Here is a 22,055-nt window from a genome sequence, read left to right as displayed (position 1 = left end):
GAAAAAAACACCCACAATACAGACAAATATTTAAGAGTATTACATTTAATCAATTTAAAATAGTAAAACACTAAACTAAGAATACAAAATTTCTTACATAAAAATATTACCTGTCTGATAAATATTTTACATGAAATAATTAACAACAAGCATACCAATATTCAAGTTAGAAACTGTTTCTATCCTGAAGGCATTAGTGTTGCTTCTTAAAATATTTGTAAATCTTTTCCCTTTGTTATAAATACAAGTGATAAAAGATGTCTAAGTATATTTGAAGAACTTTTACAAAGATTAGGTGTGTTCATGGTGGTATGGCCATAGCCTGGAGCAATAGCACAGCAGGTAGGACATTTGCCTTGCTGGCAGCTGGCCTGGCTGAGCCGGGTTCGATTCTTCCGCCCCTCTCGGAGAGCCCAGCAAGCTACCGAGAGTATCTTGCCTGCATGGCAAAGCCTGGCACGTTACCTGTGACATATTCAATATGCCAAACACAGTAACAACAAGTCTCACGATGGAGACGTTACTGCGCCTGCTCGAGCAAATCGATGAACAATGGGAGGACAGTGACAGTGCTTTACAAAGATATGTTTACTTTTTTCTATTTGTTACTAGTGGAAAAGGGAAAATAGGGAGTATATATAAGGTTGAGAGAGGCTTAATTGTATAATGAAAATAATTAGATAGTTAATGGTGAATTTCATATAGTACTTAATAGATATTGATTTATAATGATGAATCTCTGAAACATCAGTTAAAATAAGACATTATTTCCATATATTTTCCATATGCCTTCCTGCAGTGTAGTAATAAATACCTTAAGAGATGAACATTTTGTGCTGACATTATTTTTGTTTTGTTTTGGGACTACACCCATCAGTGCTCGGGTTTACTCATGACTCTTTGCTCTAGGATCACTCCAGGTGGGTGTTATATGACCAAATGTAGTTTGATAACACAGATAGGCCACATGGAGGGAAGTGCCTTACCATTGTACTATCTCTCTGTACCATCTGTGTCCATTTTTAATAATATCCACACAGCATAAAAATAACAAGAGACTTATCATTTTCATATCTCATCTAAATTAGAGGTGTCTTCATTTTTCTCACCTGTATTGAAGTAATAGAAGCCGAATGCCCCTGAAGGACAGCAACTGGTGCACAGGTTCGAAGACACCACACTCTTACAACTTTATCACAGCTGCCTGCGGCAATGAGAGTATTTTCATAGTTAACGGCCATATCAGAAATTTCAGCAGAATGTCCACGAAGTGTAGCAAGGAGGCGTCCATCATCTGTAGCCCAAATTTTCACCAAACAATCGTCGGAACCCTATAGCATTACAAAGGACAGGAGATTTCAATGAAGCACAAATATGCCATTCTCCTACCACCAATCCTCCCTCAAAATGCAGACAGTAGATTTTATTAAGTAGCTTCTAAGCTTTTAATAATAGTAATATTAATTTAATAAGATTAATATTAATATATATGATGTATATATGGCATAAATCCAGTGGCAAATATAACAATGTCAAATAACAGCATTGGCAAGCATTGGCAAAACTGACTATGGCACTTGTGAAGGATTCAAAATTTCTACCAATCCTGACAACTCAAAATGTTTTAAATTCACTTTTAATTGGTTTAACATTATGTACCTCTACCATCATTTGTGCTCTTAGAATTAACGAGTCTTTCTATTCCTTGATAATTTTTCCTACACATACATTTTAACCTCCATTTCTCAGAAAATACAAGACTGTCAATAAAGTATAGTAAAAATTCTATGTTGATCTTCCTAATAAAAATTTCGAAAAGGATTTAAAATAACAAAAAGCCATTCTACTATAACTGTATATATTATTTAGTAACAATGTTTATTAAAAATTGGCAAACATCATCCTCATCACTATCACCAACATCCAAATACTTAGGTGATACATTTGAAGTAAAAAAAAAAAATCAATGGAAGAGTCTAATAAACTTCAAGGAGCTATAACTTCTCAAAATGTAAATCACTTACATTGTGGTAGCATGTAAATACATAAAAAGAAAATTATGTCATTATCTACATAATTCTGAATTGACTTAGTACTAAAACAATTTACTAATATTATCTTAAAATAGTAAGTCATACTCTTTTACTCAAATACATTTGAATTAGTGGTTAATAAAAACCATATTTTATTTACTTTTTAGATTTATTCTAATTGAAGTAAATTGTCTTACAAGAGTGCAAATATATATGTTTTAAAGATATAATGTTAGCATATCACTCAGCACTCTAATGACATAATCAATATCCCTCCATCACAGTACATTGGCCTCAATCAGCCCACTACTCCCATTCCCATGGTAACTATCTGTGGCCAGAGTCTTAAGCTAAAAATCTCAATTATAAAAATAAATCAGTGTTAAAAATCAAAGAAATCCACAATAATTGTATTTTTCATTATTATGTAGTTCAAATATTCAACCAAAACTATGATGAAAGAATTACTTTAAACAAAATTGGCACCAATTACATTGTGAAAAATGGTTAAGTACATTTTAATAAATGTTTGCTAAAATGGAATGATATAAAATGAAACTGAATAAAGAATTTTACATAAATTAACCACCTTACCTATAAATCCAAAGGTAATTTGATGGTTTATATTTAGAATCAGATTTTAAAATTAGAAAGTATGGTAGTTACACAAAAAATGAAACTTAATTTTATTCATGTATTTTGCACTCATACCTCTAAAAAGATTAATTTCCTCCAAAGCATAATTCAAATTCATAAGGCCTGGAATAAATTTCTGTAAATCTCTATCCTACTACAGCATTTTTTAACTCACAGTGAAAATTCTTCTCCCACTTCGATCAAATGCTACACAGTAGACTGAGGATAGGTGCCCCAGAATTCTCTTATGCATTTTAATGTGCTGGTAAGCAGATGAAGGGAAAATATGGCTGAAGCGACTACATCCAGTTAACTGTCTGGCAGAGGTGATATTCACTAGAAAACATAAAATAGAATATTCACTTCTTAAAACCTAAATGTGAAACAACTTCATGAAGTCAAATCATGAATATTAAGAGGAGACAGAATGGTACACGTGTCACAAGTAAACCCTGTAAGTCAAAAGTTTTTATTTCAGGATTTTATGAATTTAATTTCATTAACATTTTAAAGTTCATTAAATTTTAAATGCAAAAAGTCTTGTTTTCTATTTGCCTTATTATGTTTCTCAAAATATACTTTTGATTTCCTTAGTACAATATAGCTAAAGACATTATTACTTTCATTTTTTTATTTAATTAAAGAACCATGAGGAAAAAATCTTGGAGGAGAAAAATAGCAATAGGCCACATAGATGTGTCTGGAACCCTCACAAGGCTGTTCCATTTGGGATGCCCTGGAGGCGGGGTCATCAAGTCCTTCCACCTGCCCCAAAGAGCCTTGGCAGTCAAAAATTTCCAGAACCCAATCACCATCATGCTCAAGGCTGATCTCCACAGGCCTGGGATAAACCCTCACCCAAGAGAAAGAATCTGCTGAAAAACTCAGGCAATCGGTTTTTGTGAACTAAATCCCCAGGCTCTCATGGAGGTGGGAATTGGCAACCTCCCCCCATCTCGCTGTTCTTCCAGGAGCCGGGTAGTCAACCCCACAAACTGTCTCTGGTGCCATATATGCTCAATTATGGCCATGATCCAGAGGTTCACAAATAAATCTCAAAAGAGAAAGAGAACAACACACTGAAAAGATGCCTCTGCACCCCAAAACCACCAGTTAAAAATTTAGTTATATCACCTTATTTAAAATTCTTAAATTCCTGTAGCATACAGCCGCATTTCCAGCCACACATATCATACTCTAATGATATACCAAGAGTAGCACACCACATTTGATGGTTTGTAATGTTAGAAGGCAATGTATTTCATACTCTGCTCTAATAATATACCAAGAGTAGCACACCAAAAGCGATGGTGTGTAATGTAGAAGACCACCTATGTCAATTGAAAATATATGGCTCCAGGGTAAGATACAACACTCTTCACACACTTTCCTCTAAGGAAACTTTTTGAAACCATTTTAGCAGACTATTCAAAACAAGCAATACAAAATAACTTTAGTACGTGCTTTTGGGGCAGGTTTGGGTGGTGGGATAGTGCAATGGTTTCAGGATTTGTGCTGGAATGTTGAATGCAATAAATTACTGTGAACAACTTTAAAAAATAAAAAAAAAGCTCTTCCTTTTTGTCCACCAGGCTTTGCTGGTCTTCTCGCCCACCCAGGTCAGTTTATCCACTGGTACTCGAACCCGGGACTTGGATTCTGCCTGCAAGCCCCCCAGGCATCCTCTTGGACTTTGGGAGACAAAACAGCCCTGAGCCTCTGCCTCTTCCTCTTCATCCCCCAAGCTGTGCTAGTTTTCTCCCTCACCCAGTCTGTACCAGGTTCCAGTGGGGCTGTGGCCTCTTTAGAACTGGGCATGGCTTCTGTAGAAGTGGGTGAGGCCTAATTTTTGGCGGGCCAATGCGCAAGTTTCTGCAAGTAGTTTAGTCATGCCAAGAAATCTAGTCCCAACACCTACACACCAACATGAAGAAACAACGCAAATACCCACCACAAGGGGAAGTCGATGAAAAGAGTCCAGAAGCCTCTGTAGGTGCTACTCACCTAAGGGACCTCTCTGGCAAATAATTCAGATATGAAGTCATAAAGATGTTCCATTAACTCAATGAAACAGTCAGACAGGTATGCAGTAAAATGACAGAAAAATAGACAAATTACAGGAAGAAATGAGCGCAAAAATTAGGAAGCTATGCACAGATGTAACAAATTAAAGATTCCATAGATGAACTAAAAAACTCAGTATGTGCCCTCAAAAGTAGAATGAAGACAGCTGAGGAAAGAATCAGTGAGCTGGAAGATCAGCTGCACCAAGCTAACAGGCAACAATAAACAATGGCAAGGGACCTCAAAATAGCTCAAGAGCGAATCAGAGTCCTAGGAGACGATTCCAAGAGGAACGACATTAGGATCATTGGACTAACAGAAGCTAAGGGAAACAATCCCAATGAAAAAGCCACGGTGAAACAAATCATCGCTGAAAAATTACCAGAGCTCCAGAATGCAGCCATTCAGATTCAATGAGCCCAAAGGGTGCCAGCTAAAAGAGACCCTAACAAAAACTCGCCAAGACATATCATAGTTAGAATGAGTGATGCTGCCGAGAAAGACACAGTACTGCAAGCAGCAAGGTCAAAGAAGAAAATCACATACAAAGGAGCACCCCTGAGATTCACAGCAGATCTATCAGATGAAACCTTCCAAGCCCGAAGGTAGTGGCAAGATATAGTGAAAAAACTCACTGAAATGAATGCTTCACCAAGAATACTCTATCTGGCTAAACTTGCATTCAAAATCAAAGGAACCGTACACTATTTTCTAGAAAAACAGCAGCTCAAGAACTTCATAGACTCAAAACCAAACCTAAAAGAAGGTCTAAAGGGCTACTATAAGACAAGACAAACCCTACAAACACAACAGACCCTTAGAAAAGATGACACAAAATCCCATAATAGTAATCTCTCAACTTCAACAGTCTAGATTCACCAATTAAGAGACACAGAGTGGCAAAATGGATTGAGAGACAGAACCCAACATTCTTCTGCCTACAAGAAACTCATCTCAATAGTCAGAGCAAACACAGACTCAAAGTTAAAAAATGGAAAACAATCCTGCAAGCAAACAGCTCCCTCAAAAAAGATGGGGTGGCCATACTAGAATCCGACCATATTAATTTCAAGGTTGAAAAAGATTAAAAGGGACAATGAAGGCGATTTTCTCTAAATCAAGGGATATGAACAACAGAAAGAACTCACACTCTTAAATGTATACGCACCTCATGAGGGAACAGCTAAATATTTAAAACAACTGCTAACAGATTTTAAGGAGGACATTGCTAGCAACACAATTGTAGTTGGAGACTTCAACATCACCTTTTCACCTCTGGATAGATCAACAAAAACAAAACTCAGCAAGGAATCATTGGCTTTGAAAGAAGAAATAGAACACAAAGGGCTTATAGACCTATACAGAGCTTTACACACCCAAAAAGAAAGATTACACTTTCTCCCGCAGTGAGCACAGAACATTTTCCAAAATAGACAATGTGCAAGGCCACAAAACATACATCAATAGAATCAGGAAGATAGAAATAGTATCAACCTTCTTTTCAGACCAGTATGCATGAAGGATAGAAGTGAATCACACACAGATATGGAGAACCAAATGAAACACCTGGAAATTAAACAACTCAATGCTAAACAACGAGTGGCTTAGGAATGAAGTCAACAATGACGTCAAAAGATATCTGGAAACAAATGAGAACGAAGACACGAACTACAAGAACTTATGGGATGCAGCAAAAGCCGTATTAAGGGGAAAACTTATAGCTCTGCAAGCATTTCGTGGACGGAAGGAAAGATGCACATAAACAACTTGACTTCACAGCTCAAGACCTAAGAAAAGGATCAACAGAAAGAGCCCAAAGCAGGCGGAATGAAAGAGACCATAAAACTTAGAGCAGGCCCTAGACAGCCGGTTTTCAACCCCTGAGCTGCGCTGGACAGGCACAGAGGCCCAGCTCTGGGCAACAAAGCTGAAAGGCTCCAATTTCAAACAGGTACAGCCCGCCTCCAAGGGCCTGGGACCCTTTCTGGGCATGCGCACCTAGATCCAGCCCCTAGACAGCCGGTTTTCAACCCCTGAGCTGCGCAGGAGGGGCACGGAGGCCCAGCTCTGGGCAACAAAGCTGAACGGCTCCAATTCCAAACCGGAGACCGGAGACGTTCCCAACTCCTCGCCAGTGCCAGGGACTCTTTCCGGAGCCACGGCCGCGTTATTTTTCAACTACATATGCCTTAGGAACCATAAGATACCTTCTTAGATGGAAACTTCTCTATTTTAGCTCAGCCACTAGAAACACAGTAGCCAATAACTCATAAGCCTATCTTAACTCACACTGCATATCAAGCAGAATAGTAACAGTGAACGTGAAGGACTAAACCACACCTCTCACAATGGTAAAGCAACGCAAAAGCCCACCAAACTTTCATATTGAAGAGTCTAGCCCAGATGACACCAACAGTACTGTAGTGTTAGACAACCTCTCTGACAAGGAATTCAGGAGGGAGCTACTTAGGATGCTTAGGGAATTAAAAGAAACAATGGAAAGCAATGCCAATAGAAGACAAGAGGATCTGAAGGCAGAAATGAGGAAAATGCAATCAGAAATATCAGACCTGAAAAATCTCTTAGGCGAATTGAAAAGCTCAGTGGAAGGCCTCAGCAGCAGAGTAACAGCTGCTGAGAACAGAATCAGTGAACTCGAAGATGAAGTTCAGAGACTCTCCAGAAAAGAGCAGAAAATGGAAAAGAGACTCACAATTCGGGAACAGATGGCAAGAGAAGATCGTGATGAAGCCAAGAGGGGTAACATAAGAATTATTGGAGTCCCAGAGGTACAGGAATAAAACCTCGATGAAGAAGAAACTGTCAAAGAAATCATTGCTACAACATTTCCAGAGCTGAAGAAAACTTGTGACCACATTCAGGAGGCCCGAAGGGTACCAGCTAGAAGAAATCCGAATAAAAATACCCCAAGACACATTCTGATCAAAATGACCAAAACCTTAGACAGAGACAAAATTCTGAAAGCAGCAAGATCGAAGAAAGAAATCTCTTACAAAGGAGCATCCTTAAAATTCACAGCTGATTTTTCTGATGAAACCCTCATGGCCCGAAAACAGTGGTGGGACATAGTGAAAAAACTCAATGAAATAAATGCCTCTCCAAAAATACTTTACCCAGCGAGACTCTCATTCATAACAGAAGGAACAACACACAGTTTCACAGACAAACAACAGCTCAGGAACTTCATAGACTCAAAACCATGGTTACAAGAACAACTAAATGGGCTACTTTAAGGCAAGAAAGGCCCCTCAAATACACCAAATTTTAACAGAACAATAGGACAAAATCCCATAACAATAATCTCTCTCAATGTCAATGGGCTAAACGCACCAATTAAAAGACATAGAGTGGCAGGATGGATTAGAAAATTGAACCCAACATTCTGCTGCCTGCAAGAAACGCATCTCAATAGTCAAAGCAAACACAGACTCAGAGTCAAAGGCTGGAAAACAATCCTACAGGCAAACAGCTCCCATAAAAAATCTGGGGTAGCCATCCTTATATCAGACCACATCGATTTCAGAGTGAGGAAGGTCATAAGAGACAGTGAAGGCCATTTCTTATTGATCAAAGGATCTGTACAACAGGAAGAACTTACAATAATAAATGTATATGCACCTAATGAGAGACCAGCAAAGTACTTAAAACAACTACTCATAGATTTGGAAAAAGACATCAATAGCAACACAATACTAGTGGGAGACTTCAACACTGCTTTGGCACCTCTTGATAGATCAACCAGACTCAAGCTTAGCAAGGACATACTTCATTTGAGGGAAACAATGGAAGAAAGGGACTTAGTAGATATATACAGGACACTTCATCCTCAAAAAGCTGAATACACATTCTTCTCAAGCGTACATGGAACATTCTCCAAGATAGACCACATGCTGAGCCACAAAACATGCCTCCATAAAATTAAGAAGGTAGAGATTGTATCAACAATCTTCTCAGACCATAATGCGCTGAAATTAGAAGTAAATCACACACAAAAACAGAAAACTAAATCAAACACCTGGAAATTAAACAGTGCACTATTGAACAACGAGTGGATTAGACAGGAAATCAAAGAGGAAATCAAAATATTCCTAGAAACGAATGAAAATGAGAACACGAGTTACCAAAACTTATGGGACACAGCAAAGGCTGTGTTAAGAGGAAAGTTTATAGCTCTACAAGCATTCCTCAGGAAGGAGGAGCAAGCACACATAAGTAACCTAAACTCACAGCTTAAGAGCTTGGAGAAGGACCAAAAAAAGGAGCACAACCCGAACAGGAGAAAGGAAATAATAAAACTCAGAGCAGAGATTAATGAGATGGAAACCCAAAAAACAATCCGAAAGATCAATGAAACCAAAAGCTGGTTCTTCGAGAAAATTAACAAGATCGATAAGCCGCTAGCAAAACTCTCAAAGAAAGGGAGAGAGAAAACCCTAATAAACCGAATCAGAAATGAAAACGGGGTCATTACAACAGAAACCACAGAAATTCAGAGGATCCTCAGGGAGTACTTTGAGAAGCTTTATGCCACGGAACATCAAAACCTCGAGGAAATGGATAAATTCCTAGACTCCTACAGACTCCCAAGGCTGAACCAAGAAGACCTGAAATACCTGAACAGACCTATCACCATCAAGGAAATTGAACTGGTAATAAAAAGTCTCCCCAAGCACAAAAGTCCTGGCCCGGATGGATTCACTAGTGAATTCTTCCAAATCTTTAAAGAGGATATACTCCCAATGCTCTTTAAGCTTTTCCACGAAATTGAAATATCAAAAACACTTCCGAACAGTTTCTAAGAAGCAAATATCACACTGATACCAAAAGCAGACAGAGATACCACAAAGAAAGAGAATTACAAGCCGATATCCCTGATGAACACAGATGCAAAGATCCTCAACAAACTACTAGCAAATAGAATCCAACTACTCATCAAAAAGATCATATACCATGACCAAGTAGGATTCATCCCAGGGATGCAAGGATGGTTTAACATTCGAAAATCAATCAACATAATCCATCATATCAACAAAAGAAAAGATAAAAAGCATATGATTATATCAATAGATGCAGAGAAAGCATTTGACAAGATCCAGCACCCCTTTATGATGAAAACCCTAGCCAAAATGGGTATAGAGGGGACCTTCCTCAACATAATTAAAGCCATCTACCACAAGCCTACAGCAAGCATCATCCTCAATGGGGAAACACTGAGAGCCTTCCCTCTAAGATCAGGGACGAGACAGGGATGCCCACTCTCTCCACTGCTGTTCAATATAGTACTGGAAGTACTTGCAATAGCGATTAGGCAAGAAAAAGATATTAAGGGCAGTCAGGTAGGAAAGGAAGAAATCAAGCTCTCACTGTTCGCAGATGATATGATACTCTACTTAGAGAACCCAATAACCTCCACCAAAAAACTCCTAGAAACAATAGACTCGTATAGTAAAGTTGCAGGTTATAATATCAATACCCAAATGTCCATGGCTTTCCTATACGCAAACAGTGAGAGAGAAGAAAGCAACATGAAAAAAACAATCCCGTTCACAATTGTGCCCCAGAAAATCAAGTACCTAGGAATCAGCTTAACTAAGGAAGTAAAGGCCCTGTACAAAGAAAACTACAAAACGCTACTTCAGGAAATAAAAGAGGACATGAGGAAATGGAAAGATATCCCCTGCTCATGGGTCGGGAGACTTAACATTGTCAAAATGGCAATACTACCAAAAGCATTGTATAAATTCAATGCAATCCCTATAAGGATACCCATGACATTCTTCAAAGAAATGGAGCAAACACTCCTGAAATTTATATGGAACAATAAGCCCCCACGAACAGCTAAAGCAATTCTTGGGAAAAAGAAAATGGGGGGAATCAACCTCCCTAACTTCAAACTGTACTACAAAGCAGTAATAATTAAAACAGCATGGTACTGGAACAAAGGCAGAACTGCAGACCAATGGAACAGGGTTGAATACACTGACATCTCCCCTCAATCATATGATCATCTAATCTTTGATAAAGGTGCAAGTAATGTGAAGTGGAGTAAGGAAAGCCTCTTTAATAAATTATGTTGGCATCATTGGACGGCTACATGCAAAAAAATAGGCTCAGAACTCTGCCTAACACCATGTACAAAAGTAAGATCAAAATGGATTAAAGACCACAACATCAGACCAGAAACCATAAGGTACATTGAAAATAAAGTTGGCAAAACCCTCCATGATATTGAAGCTAATGGTGACTTCAAAGATGCCACGCCATTGGCCAAGCAAGTAAAAACAGAGATAGATAAATGGGACTATCTTAAACTAAGAAGCTTCTGCACCTCCAAAGAAACAGTGACCAAAATACAAAGACAGTCTACAGAATGGGAAAGGTTATTCGCCGAATACACATCTGACAAGGGGTTGATATCCAGGATATACAAAATACTGGTTAAACTCCACAAGAAGAAAACATCCAACCCCATCCAAAAATGGGGCAATGAAATGAACAGAAACTTTCTCAAAGAAGAAATCTGAATGGCAAAAAAGCACATGAGAAAATGCTCTACATCATTAATCATCAGAGAGATGCAGATCAAAACCACAATGAGATACCATCTCACACCTCAGAGACTGGCCCACATTCAAAAGAACAAAAGCAACCAATGCTGGCGTGGATGTGGCGAGAAAGGGACACTCCTTCACTGTTGGTGGGAATGTCGACTGGTTCAGCCCTTCTGGACAACAGTATGGACGATTCTCAAAAAATTAGAAATTGAGCTCCCATTTGACCCAGCAATACCACTCCTGGGAATATATCCCAGAGAAGCAAAAATGTATAGTCGAAGTGACATCTGCACTTGTTTGTTCATTGCAGCACTCTTTACAATAGCCAGAAACTGGAAGAAACCTGAATGCCCAAGAACAGATGACTGGTTAAAGAAACTTTGGTACATCTACACAATGGAGTACTATGTAGCTCTTAGAAAAGATGAAGTCATGAACTTTACATACAAGTGGTACAATATGGAAAGTATCATGCTAAGCGAAATGAGTCAGAAAGAGAGGGATAGACATAGAAAGATTGCATTCATCTGGGGGATATAAAGTAACAAAGTATGAGATTAATACCCAAGAATAGCTGAGATCAGCACCAGGAGGATTACTCCATAACTTAGAGGCCAGCCGGGTATCCTAGAGGAAAGGGCAGTTCAGATAGAGAAGGGAGCACCAAATAAAGGATGTTTGGAGGATCCTCCCAGGAGGGGAGATGCATGTCGAAAGTAGACTATGGACTGAACATGTTTGCCACTCAATGCCTCTTTTGCAGACCACAACACCCAAAAGGAGAGAGAGAACACAGGGGATTGCCCTGCCACAGAGACAGGGGGGATGGGGGGATGGGGGTGGGAGGGATATTATCCATGGTGGTGAAAAACGGGCACTGGTGGAGGGATGGGTATCTGATCATTGTATAATTGCAACCCAAGCACAAAAAAAATTGTAAATCTACAACTGTAAAAAAATAAATAAAAATAAATAATACAAACCAAAAAAAAAAAAAAACTTAGAGCAGAAATCAATGACATGGAAACCTAAGAAAAAAACTGAAAGATCAATGAAACCAAGAGCTGGTTCTTCAAGAAAATAAACATGAGACATAAACCACTAGCAACACTCACAAAGAAACAGAGAGAGAGAACCATAAAAAACGAATCAGAAATGAGAAAGGGGATATCACAACAGAAACCAAAGAAATTCAAAAGATCATCAGAGACTACTTTGAAAGTCTGTATGTCATGAAACAAGAGAACCTAGAAGAAATAGATAAATTTCTGAATTCCTATCATCTCCCAAAGCTGAATCAAGAAGACCTAGAGTACCTGAATAGACCTATTAACATCAAGAAAATTGAAACTGTAATCAAAAGTCTTCCCAAAAACAAACGCCCAGGTTCAGATGGGTTCACTAGCGAATTTTTCCAAAAACATTTAAAGAAGACCTACTGCCAGTTCTTCTCAAGCTTTTCCAGAAAATTGAAGAAACAGAAACTCTGCCAAACAGTTTCTATGAAGCCCATATCTCTCTAATACCAAAAGGAAACAAAGACACCACAAGAAAAAAAATTACAGGCTGATATCCCTGATGAACACAGATGCGAAAATTATCAACAAAATACTAGCAAATACAATTCAACTACACATCAAAAACATCATACACGATGAACAAGTGGGATTCATCCCAGGGATACAAGGATGGTTTAACACTCGGAAATCAAGAAACATAATCCAACATATCAACAAAAGAATGGGTCTCATTCCCCTGACCCTGAAAGCATCACCAATATGGCAGCATTGAGAAGGATGAGAAAGGAGAGGCAGATAAAATCTCAAGACTGAACTAGGATGCCACAACAAAGGAAGACAAAAATGATCATCTGTATTTTCAATGCATGTACGGTAGCATCAGATGCATCCATCGAGGACCTGATGGTACAAGCGCGAAAGATCAAGTACGACATCATTGGTCTGACCGAGATAAGAAGGCACCAAACTCATCACGCCGTTTTTGACACTCGAGAAGAATTGTTCCCAGGAACATGCGATAAAAGAGGTGTCGGAGGCGTCTGTGTCCTTGTCAACACAAACGTGGCCATGAGCATTGATTCATTAGAATGCCTAACAACCCGAATAGGACGTTTACATTTGAACAGATGTGGCTCACTGCTGGCAGTCTCTATCTACATTGTCTACGCACCAACATCCAATTATGATGAAGGAGAATAGAAGACCACACCTTCCACAAGATCATTGTTGGTGATTTTACTGCCAAGATAGGACTGAGAAGATAAGCTAAAGAACTTCACATCGGGACCCATGCCATAGAATGGAACAAACAGGGTGAGAGACTCTCTGAATTCATCATGTCAACCAAGACCATCCATGGTAACTCTAGGTTGCAGAAGGCCGAATCTAAATGTTAGATATGGGAGTCTCCCGGTGGACGATTCCACAAAGAAATAGACCACATGATATTCAATTGACGGTGTCGCCTGACTGATGTCGCTGTTGTCCCATAATTCCAAACAGGATCGGACCACCGTCTCCTTCGTGCAAAATTCTACTTCAGTGAGAAGGGAGAAAGGGCTGCAAAGTTTAAGAAGAGAACTCCCAGAACGACCACCAACTGGGAGCTCTTTAGCACTATTGCTGCAACATGGGAAGATGCCATTGTTGACAACACTGACGAAGAATACGATCGACTGCTTCAGCACCTCCAAGATTGTGCGAGGAAAGCTCAGAGAGAGATAGCCACAAAAAAAAGAAAAAAAAGCCTGTCTTCGAAAACTCTTGAGCTTATTTGCCAATGTGGTTTGACGCATGCCTCAGGCAACCGCATGCAAACTTCTGAGATCGCAAAGCAGTGCAGAGATGCAATCAAAGAAGAACTCAAAGAGACACGAGCAGAAGTGCTAGTAGATGCGGCAGAAGCCAGGTAAAGTATTCGTAACACTTGTCTGTCCTTCGCCAACTATAAGACCACGATGACTGCCCTCCGAAGTCCTGATGGATCTATCACATCTATCAGAAGGGCAATGGAGAAGATTATCCATGACTTCTACTCAAATCTCTTCGATAACCATGTCCACCTGCCGACATACCAAATTCCACAGGATGGATATGTTGTTCCAAATGTCCTCCCTTCCGAAATCCAACATGCCATTTCGTCAGTAAAGAAATGAACAGCACCCGGCCCAGACAAGGTCAGACCTGAACACCGGAAGAACCGGCCGTCAGAACTATTCAAAATGCTGGCTCGGCTCTTCACACATTACCTGTCTGAATGCAAGGTTCCGTCCCAATGGAAAACCAGCAGGACTGTACTACTGTACAAAAAGGGAGATATCCACGACACTGGCAACTATCGCCCGATCTGCCTATTGTCTGTCATCGACAAGTTGTTCACTCGAGTCATCCTGAACAGGATTGGCAGAACACTAGATGAAGGACAACCATGCGAGCAAGCCTGGTTCCACAAAGCATTCAGCACCATCGACCATATCCACATGATAACCAAGCTCATTGAGGTTTCTCGGGAGGTCAAGATGCCACTCTGTCTAACATTCATTGATTTAAAGAAGGCCTTTGATTCTGTTGAGACGGAAGTGGTCATTGAAGCCCTACCCATTCAGGGTATTCCAACTCAATACATCAGGATCCTCTGTGAGCTGTATTATGGATTCATTACCAGAAACTCATGATTCTACGAAGAAGTAATCATTGATGTCAAGAGAGGGGTTCGTCAAGAGAGGGGTTCGGCAGGGTGATACCATTTCACTGAAACTCTTCAGTGCCACCCTCGAGAACATCATGTGATGACTGGAATTGGAAGGAATAGGAGTAAAGATACATGCTAGGCAACTACATCACCTCCGCTTTGCTGATGACACTATTTTAATAACAACAAACATTAGCCAAGCATCACAAATGCTGGCCGACTTCGACCGTGACTGTGGAAAGGTCGGACTACAGCTGAATCTTACAAAGACAATATTTATGAAAAACAGCCTCGTTCCTGATGCTCCATTCGCTCTCAATGGAACAACCATCTCCAAATGCAACAGTTATGTGTAACTAGGTCGAAAGTCAACATGACAAATGACCTGGCACCTGAGCTGCGCAGGAGGAAGAGAGAGGCTCGAAACGCCTTCAAGAGCATCGAAGATATAGTTAAGAGGACGAAGAACTTCTGGCTCTGGGCACATCTCTTTGATACCACTGTTCCTCCTGCATTAACATTCGCCTCAGAAACCTGGGCCCTATGCAAACAGGATGAGAACACTATTCTGGTCGCCCATAGAGAAACTGAAAGAGCTATGCTTGGAGTATCATGTTTCACTCAAATGAGAGAAAGAATCCTGAGTTCTGACCTCTGTTGATGGTCAAGAATCAGGGATGCTGTCTCATTTGCCAAGGCGTCAAAAATCAGATGGGCTGGTCACATAATGAGATTTAGAGAGGACTGCTGGACTAGAGCCATTACTGACTAGATTCCACAGGATGTCAAAAGACCGCATGGCCGCCAACCTACCAGATGGTCTAGATTCCACGGGATGTCAAAAGACCGCATGGCCGCCAACCTACCAGATGGTCAGACTTCTTCATCAAGATCATGAACTATTTGTTTGAGGCTCTTCATGTTCCTAGAATGAATAGACGACATTGGGCTACACTAGCTCGTGACAGGGACAAATGGAGACGTTACTGGCGCACTCTCAGGCAAATAGCCTATTAACGGGAAGTCAAGTGATCAAATGATCAACAAAAGAACAGAAAAACCCATATGATCATATGAATAGATGCAAAGAAATCATTTGACAAGATCCAGCACCCATTTATGGTGAAAACCCTCGGCAAAATGGGTATAGAGGGGACTTTCCTCAATTTAGTTCATGGCATATGCCACAAGCCTACAGCAAACATCACCCTCAATGGGGAAAAACTGAGAGCATTCCCTCTAAGATCATGGATGAGACAAGGATGCCCACTCTCTCCACTGTTGTTCAATATAGTACTGGAGATACTTGTAATAGTGATTAGGAAAGAAAAAGATATTAAGGGCATCCAGGTAGGAAAGGAAGAAATCAAGCTCTCACTATTCGCAGATGATATGACACTATACTTAGAGAACCCTAAAACCTCTACCATGAAACTCCTAGAAACAATTTACTTGTATAGTAAATTTGCAGGCTATAAATCAATAACCAACAGCCCATGGCTTTTCTATACACAAACAGTGAGAGAAAAGAAAGTGACATTAAAAAAAATCCTGTTCACAATTGTGCCCCAGAAAATCAAGTACCTAGGAAGAGCTTAAATAAGGAAGTAAAGGACCTGTACAAAGAAAACTACAAAACGCTACCTCAGGAAATAAAAGAGGACACGAGGAAATGGAAAATTATCCCCTGTTCATGGATAAGCAGACCTGACATTGTCAAAATGGCAATACTTCCCAAAGCACTGTGCAAATTCAATGCAATCCCTATTAGGATACCCATGACATTCTTCAAAAAACGAAGCAAACACTCCTGAAATTTATATGGATCAATAAGCCCCCATGAATAGCTAAAGCAATTCTTGGGAAAAAGTAAATGTGAGGACTCAACCTCCCTAACTTCGAACTCTACTACAAAGCAGTAATAATTAAAACAGCATGGTTTTAATGTAACAAACGCAGAGCTGTAGACCAATGGAACAGGGTTGAATATACTGACATCTCCCCCCAATCATATGATCATCTAATCTTTTGGATAAGCGGGCAAAAAAAGTGAAGTGGAGCAAGGAAAGCCTCTTTAACAAATTGTGTTGGCAAAACTGGACGGGTACATGGAAAAAGTGGGCTCAGATCTCTGCCTAATGCCAAGTACAAAAGTAAGATCAAAATGGATTAAAGACCTCAACATCAGACCGAAATCCATAAGGTACATTGAAGACAATGTTCGCAAAACCCTTCATGACACTGAACTTAATGGTATCTACTAAGATGTCACGCCACTGGCCAAGCAAGTGAAAACAGAGATAGAAAAATGAGACTATCTTAAACTAAGAAGATTCTGCACCTCAAAAGAAACAGTGACCCAAGCCTACAGCAAGCATCATCCTCAATGGGGAAAAACTGACAGCCTTCCCTCTAAGATCAGGGACGAGACAAGGATGCCCACTCTCTCCACTGCTGTTCAATATAGTACTGGAAGTAATTGCAATAGCGATTAGGCAAGAAAAAGATATCAGAGAACCCAATAACCTCCACCAAAAAACTCCTAGAAACAATAGACTTGTATAGTAAAGTTGCAGGCTATAAAATCAATATCCAAAAGTCCATGGCTTTCCAATACGCAAACAGTGAGAGAGAAGAAAGCGACATGAATAAAACAATCCCGTTCACAATTTTGCCCCAGAAAATCAAGTACCTAGGAATCAGCTTAATTAAGGAAGTAAAGGACCTGTACAAAGAAAACTACAAAATGCTACTCCAGGAAATAAAAGAGGACATGAGGAAATGGAAAGATATTCCCTGTTCATGGGTCGGGGGTCTTAACATTGTCAAAATGGCAACACTACCAAAAGCATTGTATAAATTCAATGCAATCCCTATAAGGATACCCATGACATTCTTCAAAGAAATGGAATAAACACTCCTGAAATTTATATGGAACAATAACCCCCATGAATAGCTAAAACAATTCTTGGGAAAAAGAAAATGGGAGGAATCAACCTCCCAAATTTCAAACTGTACTACAAAACAGTAATAATTAAAACAGCATGGTACTGGAACAAAGGCAGAACTGCAGACCAATGGAACAGGGTTGAATACACTGACATCTCCCCTCAATCATATGATCATCTAATCTTTAATAAAGGTGCAAGAAATGTGAAGTGGAGTAAGGAAAGACTCTTTAACAAATTGTGCTGGCATCACTGGACGGCTACGTGCAAAAAAATGGGCTCCGAACTCTGTCTAACACCGTGTACAAAAGTAAGATCAAAATGGATTAAAGACCTCAACATCAGACCAGAAACCATAAGGTACATTGAAGACAAAGTTGGCAAAACCCTCCATGACATTAAAGCTAATGGTATCTTCAAAGATGCCACACCACTGGCCGAGCAAGTGAAAACAGAGATAGATAAATGGGACTATCTTAAACTAAGAAGCTTCTGCACCTCCAAAGAAACAGTGACCAAAATACAAAGACAGTCTACAGAATGGGAAAGGATATTCACCGAATACACATCTGACAAGGGGTTGATATCAAGGATATACAAAGTACTGGTTGAACTCCTCAAGAAGAAAACATGCAAACCTATCAGAAAATGGGGCTATGAAATGAACAGAAACTTTCTCAAAGAAGAAACCCAAATTGCAAAAAAGCACATGAGAAAATGCTCTACATCATTAATCATCAGGGAGATGCAGATAAAAACCACAATGAGATACCATCTCATACCTCAGAGAATGGCCCACATTCAAAAGAACAAAAGCAACCAATGCTGGCGCGGATGTGGCGAGAAAGGGACACTCCTTCACTGTTGGTGGGAATGTCCAATGGTTCAGCCCTTCTGCAAAACAGTATGGACGATTCTCAAAAAATTAGAAATTGAGCTCCCATTTGACCCAGCAATAGCACTCCTGGGGATATATCCCAGAGAGGCAAAAATGTATAGTCGAAGTGACATCTGCACTTGTTTGTTCATTGCAGCACTCTTTACAATAGCCAGAAACTGGAAGAAACCTGGATGCCCAAGAACAGATGACTGGTTAAGGAAACTTTGGTACATCTACACAATGGAGTACAATGTAGCTGTTAGAAAAGATGAAGTCATAAAATTTACATACAAGTGCTACAACATGGAAAGTATCATGCTAAGCGAAATGAGTCAGAAAGAGAGGGATAGACATAGAAAGATTGCATTCATCTGGGGGATATAAAGTAACAAAATATGAGATTAATGCCCAAGAATAGCTGAGATCAGCACCAGGAGGATTACTCCATACCTTAGAGACCAGCCGGGCATTCTAGGGGAAAGGGCAGCTCAGATAGAGAAGGGAGGACCAAATAAAGTGTGTTTGGAGGATCCTCCCAGGAGGGGAGATGCATGTTGAAAGTAGACTATGGACTGAACATGTTTGCCACTCAATGCCTCTTTTGCAGACCACAACACCCAAAAGGAGAGAACAAAGGGGAATGCTCTGCCACTGAGGCAGGGTGGGATGGGGGGGTGGGAGGGATATTATCCATGGTGGTGGAAAGTGGGCACTGATGGAGGGATGGGTATTTGATCATTGTATAATCGAAACCCAAGCACAAAAAAATGTAGATCTACAACTGTACTTCATGGTGTTTCACTAATAAAAAGAAAAAAAATGAAAAAAAAAGAAACAGTGACCAAAATACAAAAACAGTCTACAGAATGGGAAAGAATATTTGCCCAGTACACATCTGACAAGGGGTTGATATCAAGGATATGCAAAGTCCTCGTTGAACTCCACAAAAAGAAAACATCCAACCCTATCAAAAAATGGGGCGATGAAATGAACAGAAACTTTCTCAAAGAAGAAATCCGAATGGCAGAAAAGCACATGAGAAAATGTTCTGCATCATTAATCCTCAGGGAAATGCAGATCAAAACCACAATGAGATATCATCTCACACCACACAGACTGGCCCACATCCACAAGAACAAAAGCAACCAGTGCTGGCACGGATGTGGGAGAAAGGGACCCTCCTTCACTGCTGGTGGGAATGCTGACTGGTTCAGCCCTTTTGGAAAACAGTATGGACGATTCTCAAAAAAATTAGAAATTGAGCTCCCATTTGGCCCAGCAATACCACTCCTGGGAATATATCTCAGAGAGGCAAAAAATTATAGTCGAAGTGACATCTGCACTTGTTTGTACATTGCAGCACTCTTCACAATATCCAGAATCTGGAAAAAAAACTGAGTGCCCGAGAACAGATGACTGGTTAAAGAAACTTTGGCAGATCTACACAATGGAGTACTATTTAGCTGTTAGAAAAGATGAAGTCATGAAATTTACATACAAGTGGTACTACATGGACAGTATCATGCTAAGCGAAATGAGTCAGAAAAAGAGGGATAGACATAGAAAGATTGCTTTCATCTGGGGAACATAAAGAAACAAAATAGGAGACTAACACCCAAGATAGGCAGGAAGTTTGCTCCATGGCTTGGAGGCCAATCACACATGCTAGGAGAAAAGGGAGCTCAGATAGAGAAGGGAACACCAAATAAACAATGTTGGGAGGATCCTCCCAGCATGGGAGAAGCATGCTGAAAGTAGACTATATTCCAAACATGATTGCCACTCAATGTCTCTTTTGCAAACCACAACACCAGAGAGGAAAGATAGAACAAAATGGAATGCCCTGCCACAGAGGCAGGGTGGGATGGGAGGGATGGGGAGTGGGAGGGATACTGGGATCCCTGGTGGTGGGAAATGGGCCCTGGTGGAGGGATGGGTATTTGATCAGCATATAATTGAAACTCAAGCACAAAAATTTGTAAGTCCACAACTGTACATCATGGGGCCTCATTAATAAAAATGAAAAATAAATAAAAATATAAAATAAAATATAATGGCAGAAGGATATAAAATATTGAATGTGAACCATTATGTGAACATCTTTTTGAAAATAAAATTTAAATAAATAAAACATAGACCCATGAGCTACAAATTTAAGTTGAGTTTTAAGCATACAATATTTTGATAGATATACAACTACCATTGTCAAGTCCTTCCACCATTGTTCCCATGCTCCTTCTACTTTCCTCTCTTTCTTTCCACCCCCTGCCACTTTGATAGGCACATTTCAAAATTTTGTGGTTGTAGTTTCAATCTCATGTTTTTAGTGTTGATGAGACTGTACTTTGTATACATGCTATACCAGTCATCCCAACATCACCATTATAACTAAAGTGCCTGACCTGTTTACGCATTACAAAATAGGTAAATTCTATTGAAACATGAAGGAAATTTAAAATAAAGATTGTTTGGTTAAATATATCTTAAAGATTATTTAGGGAATTTTATGCATTCCTTTCTTTCCTCTCTTATTCAATCATACAATATTATGCCTCTAAAATTCAAGAATATAAAAGATTGACACAGTCAATAGAGGATGGAAACTATTATACCGCATAGAATTTTATTAGTAATCATTCCGAGACTTCTCCTCTTTTAGGTTTGTGAAACAGAAAGGTCTCTTTCTAGTTAATAATTTGTGCTTTCACTACACTCATTCCTAAGGAAGGAGGAATGAGCCCACATAAGTAACCTAACCTCACAGCTTAAGAGCTTGGAGAATGACCAACAAAAGGAGCCCAATTCGAACAGGAGGAAGGAAATAATAAAACTCAGAGCAGAGAATAGGGAGATGGAAACCCAACAAAACAATCCGAAAGATCAATGGAACCAAGAGCTTGTTCTTTGAGAAAATAAACAAGATAGATAAGCCTCTAGCAAGACTCAAAAAGAAAGGGTGAGAGAAAACCCTAATAAACTGAATCAGAAATGAAAAGGGGGTCATTACAACAGAAACTACAGAAATTCAAAGGATCCTCAGGGAGTACTTTGAGAAGCTTTATGCCATGGAACACAAAAACCTCAAGGACATGGATATATTCCTAGATTCCTATAGTCTCCCAAGGCTGAACCAAGAACACCTGGAACACCTGAACAAACCTATCACCATCAAGGTAATTGAAACGGTAAGAAAAAGTCTCCCCAAGCA

At 39.7% G+C, this 22,055-nt stretch overlaps 1 protein-coding gene across 1 annotated transcript in view; it reads right to left on the bottom strand.

Moving 5' to 3' along the window:
• Positions 1-22,055, bottom strand: part of BRWD3 (bromodomain and WD repeat domain containing 3) — a 235,604-nt gene that overhangs the window by 130,519 nt on the left and 83,030 nt on the right. The window contains exons 7-8 of the mRNA XM_056124125.1: positions 2,845-3,005; positions 1,110-1,331 (exon numbers count right to left, since the gene is read on the bottom strand). Of these exons, the coding sequence (XP_055980100.1) occupies positions 1,110-1,331; positions 2,845-3,005 (383 nt within the window). The remainder of the gene's footprint in view (positions 1-1,109; positions 1,332-2,844; positions 3,006-22,055) is intronic.

This window comes from Sorex fumeus, unplaced genomic scaffold, assembly GCF_029834395.1.
Source record: "Sorex fumeus unplaced genomic scaffold, SorFum_2.1 ptg000050l, whole genome shotgun sequence".
In the NCBI taxonomy this organism is placed as follows: Eukaryota; Metazoa; Chordata; class Mammalia; order Eulipotyphla; family Soricidae; genus Sorex; species Sorex fumeus.
Note: the sequence above shows the minus strand (reverse complement) of the source record. Positions and strands in the feature narration are given on the sequence as shown.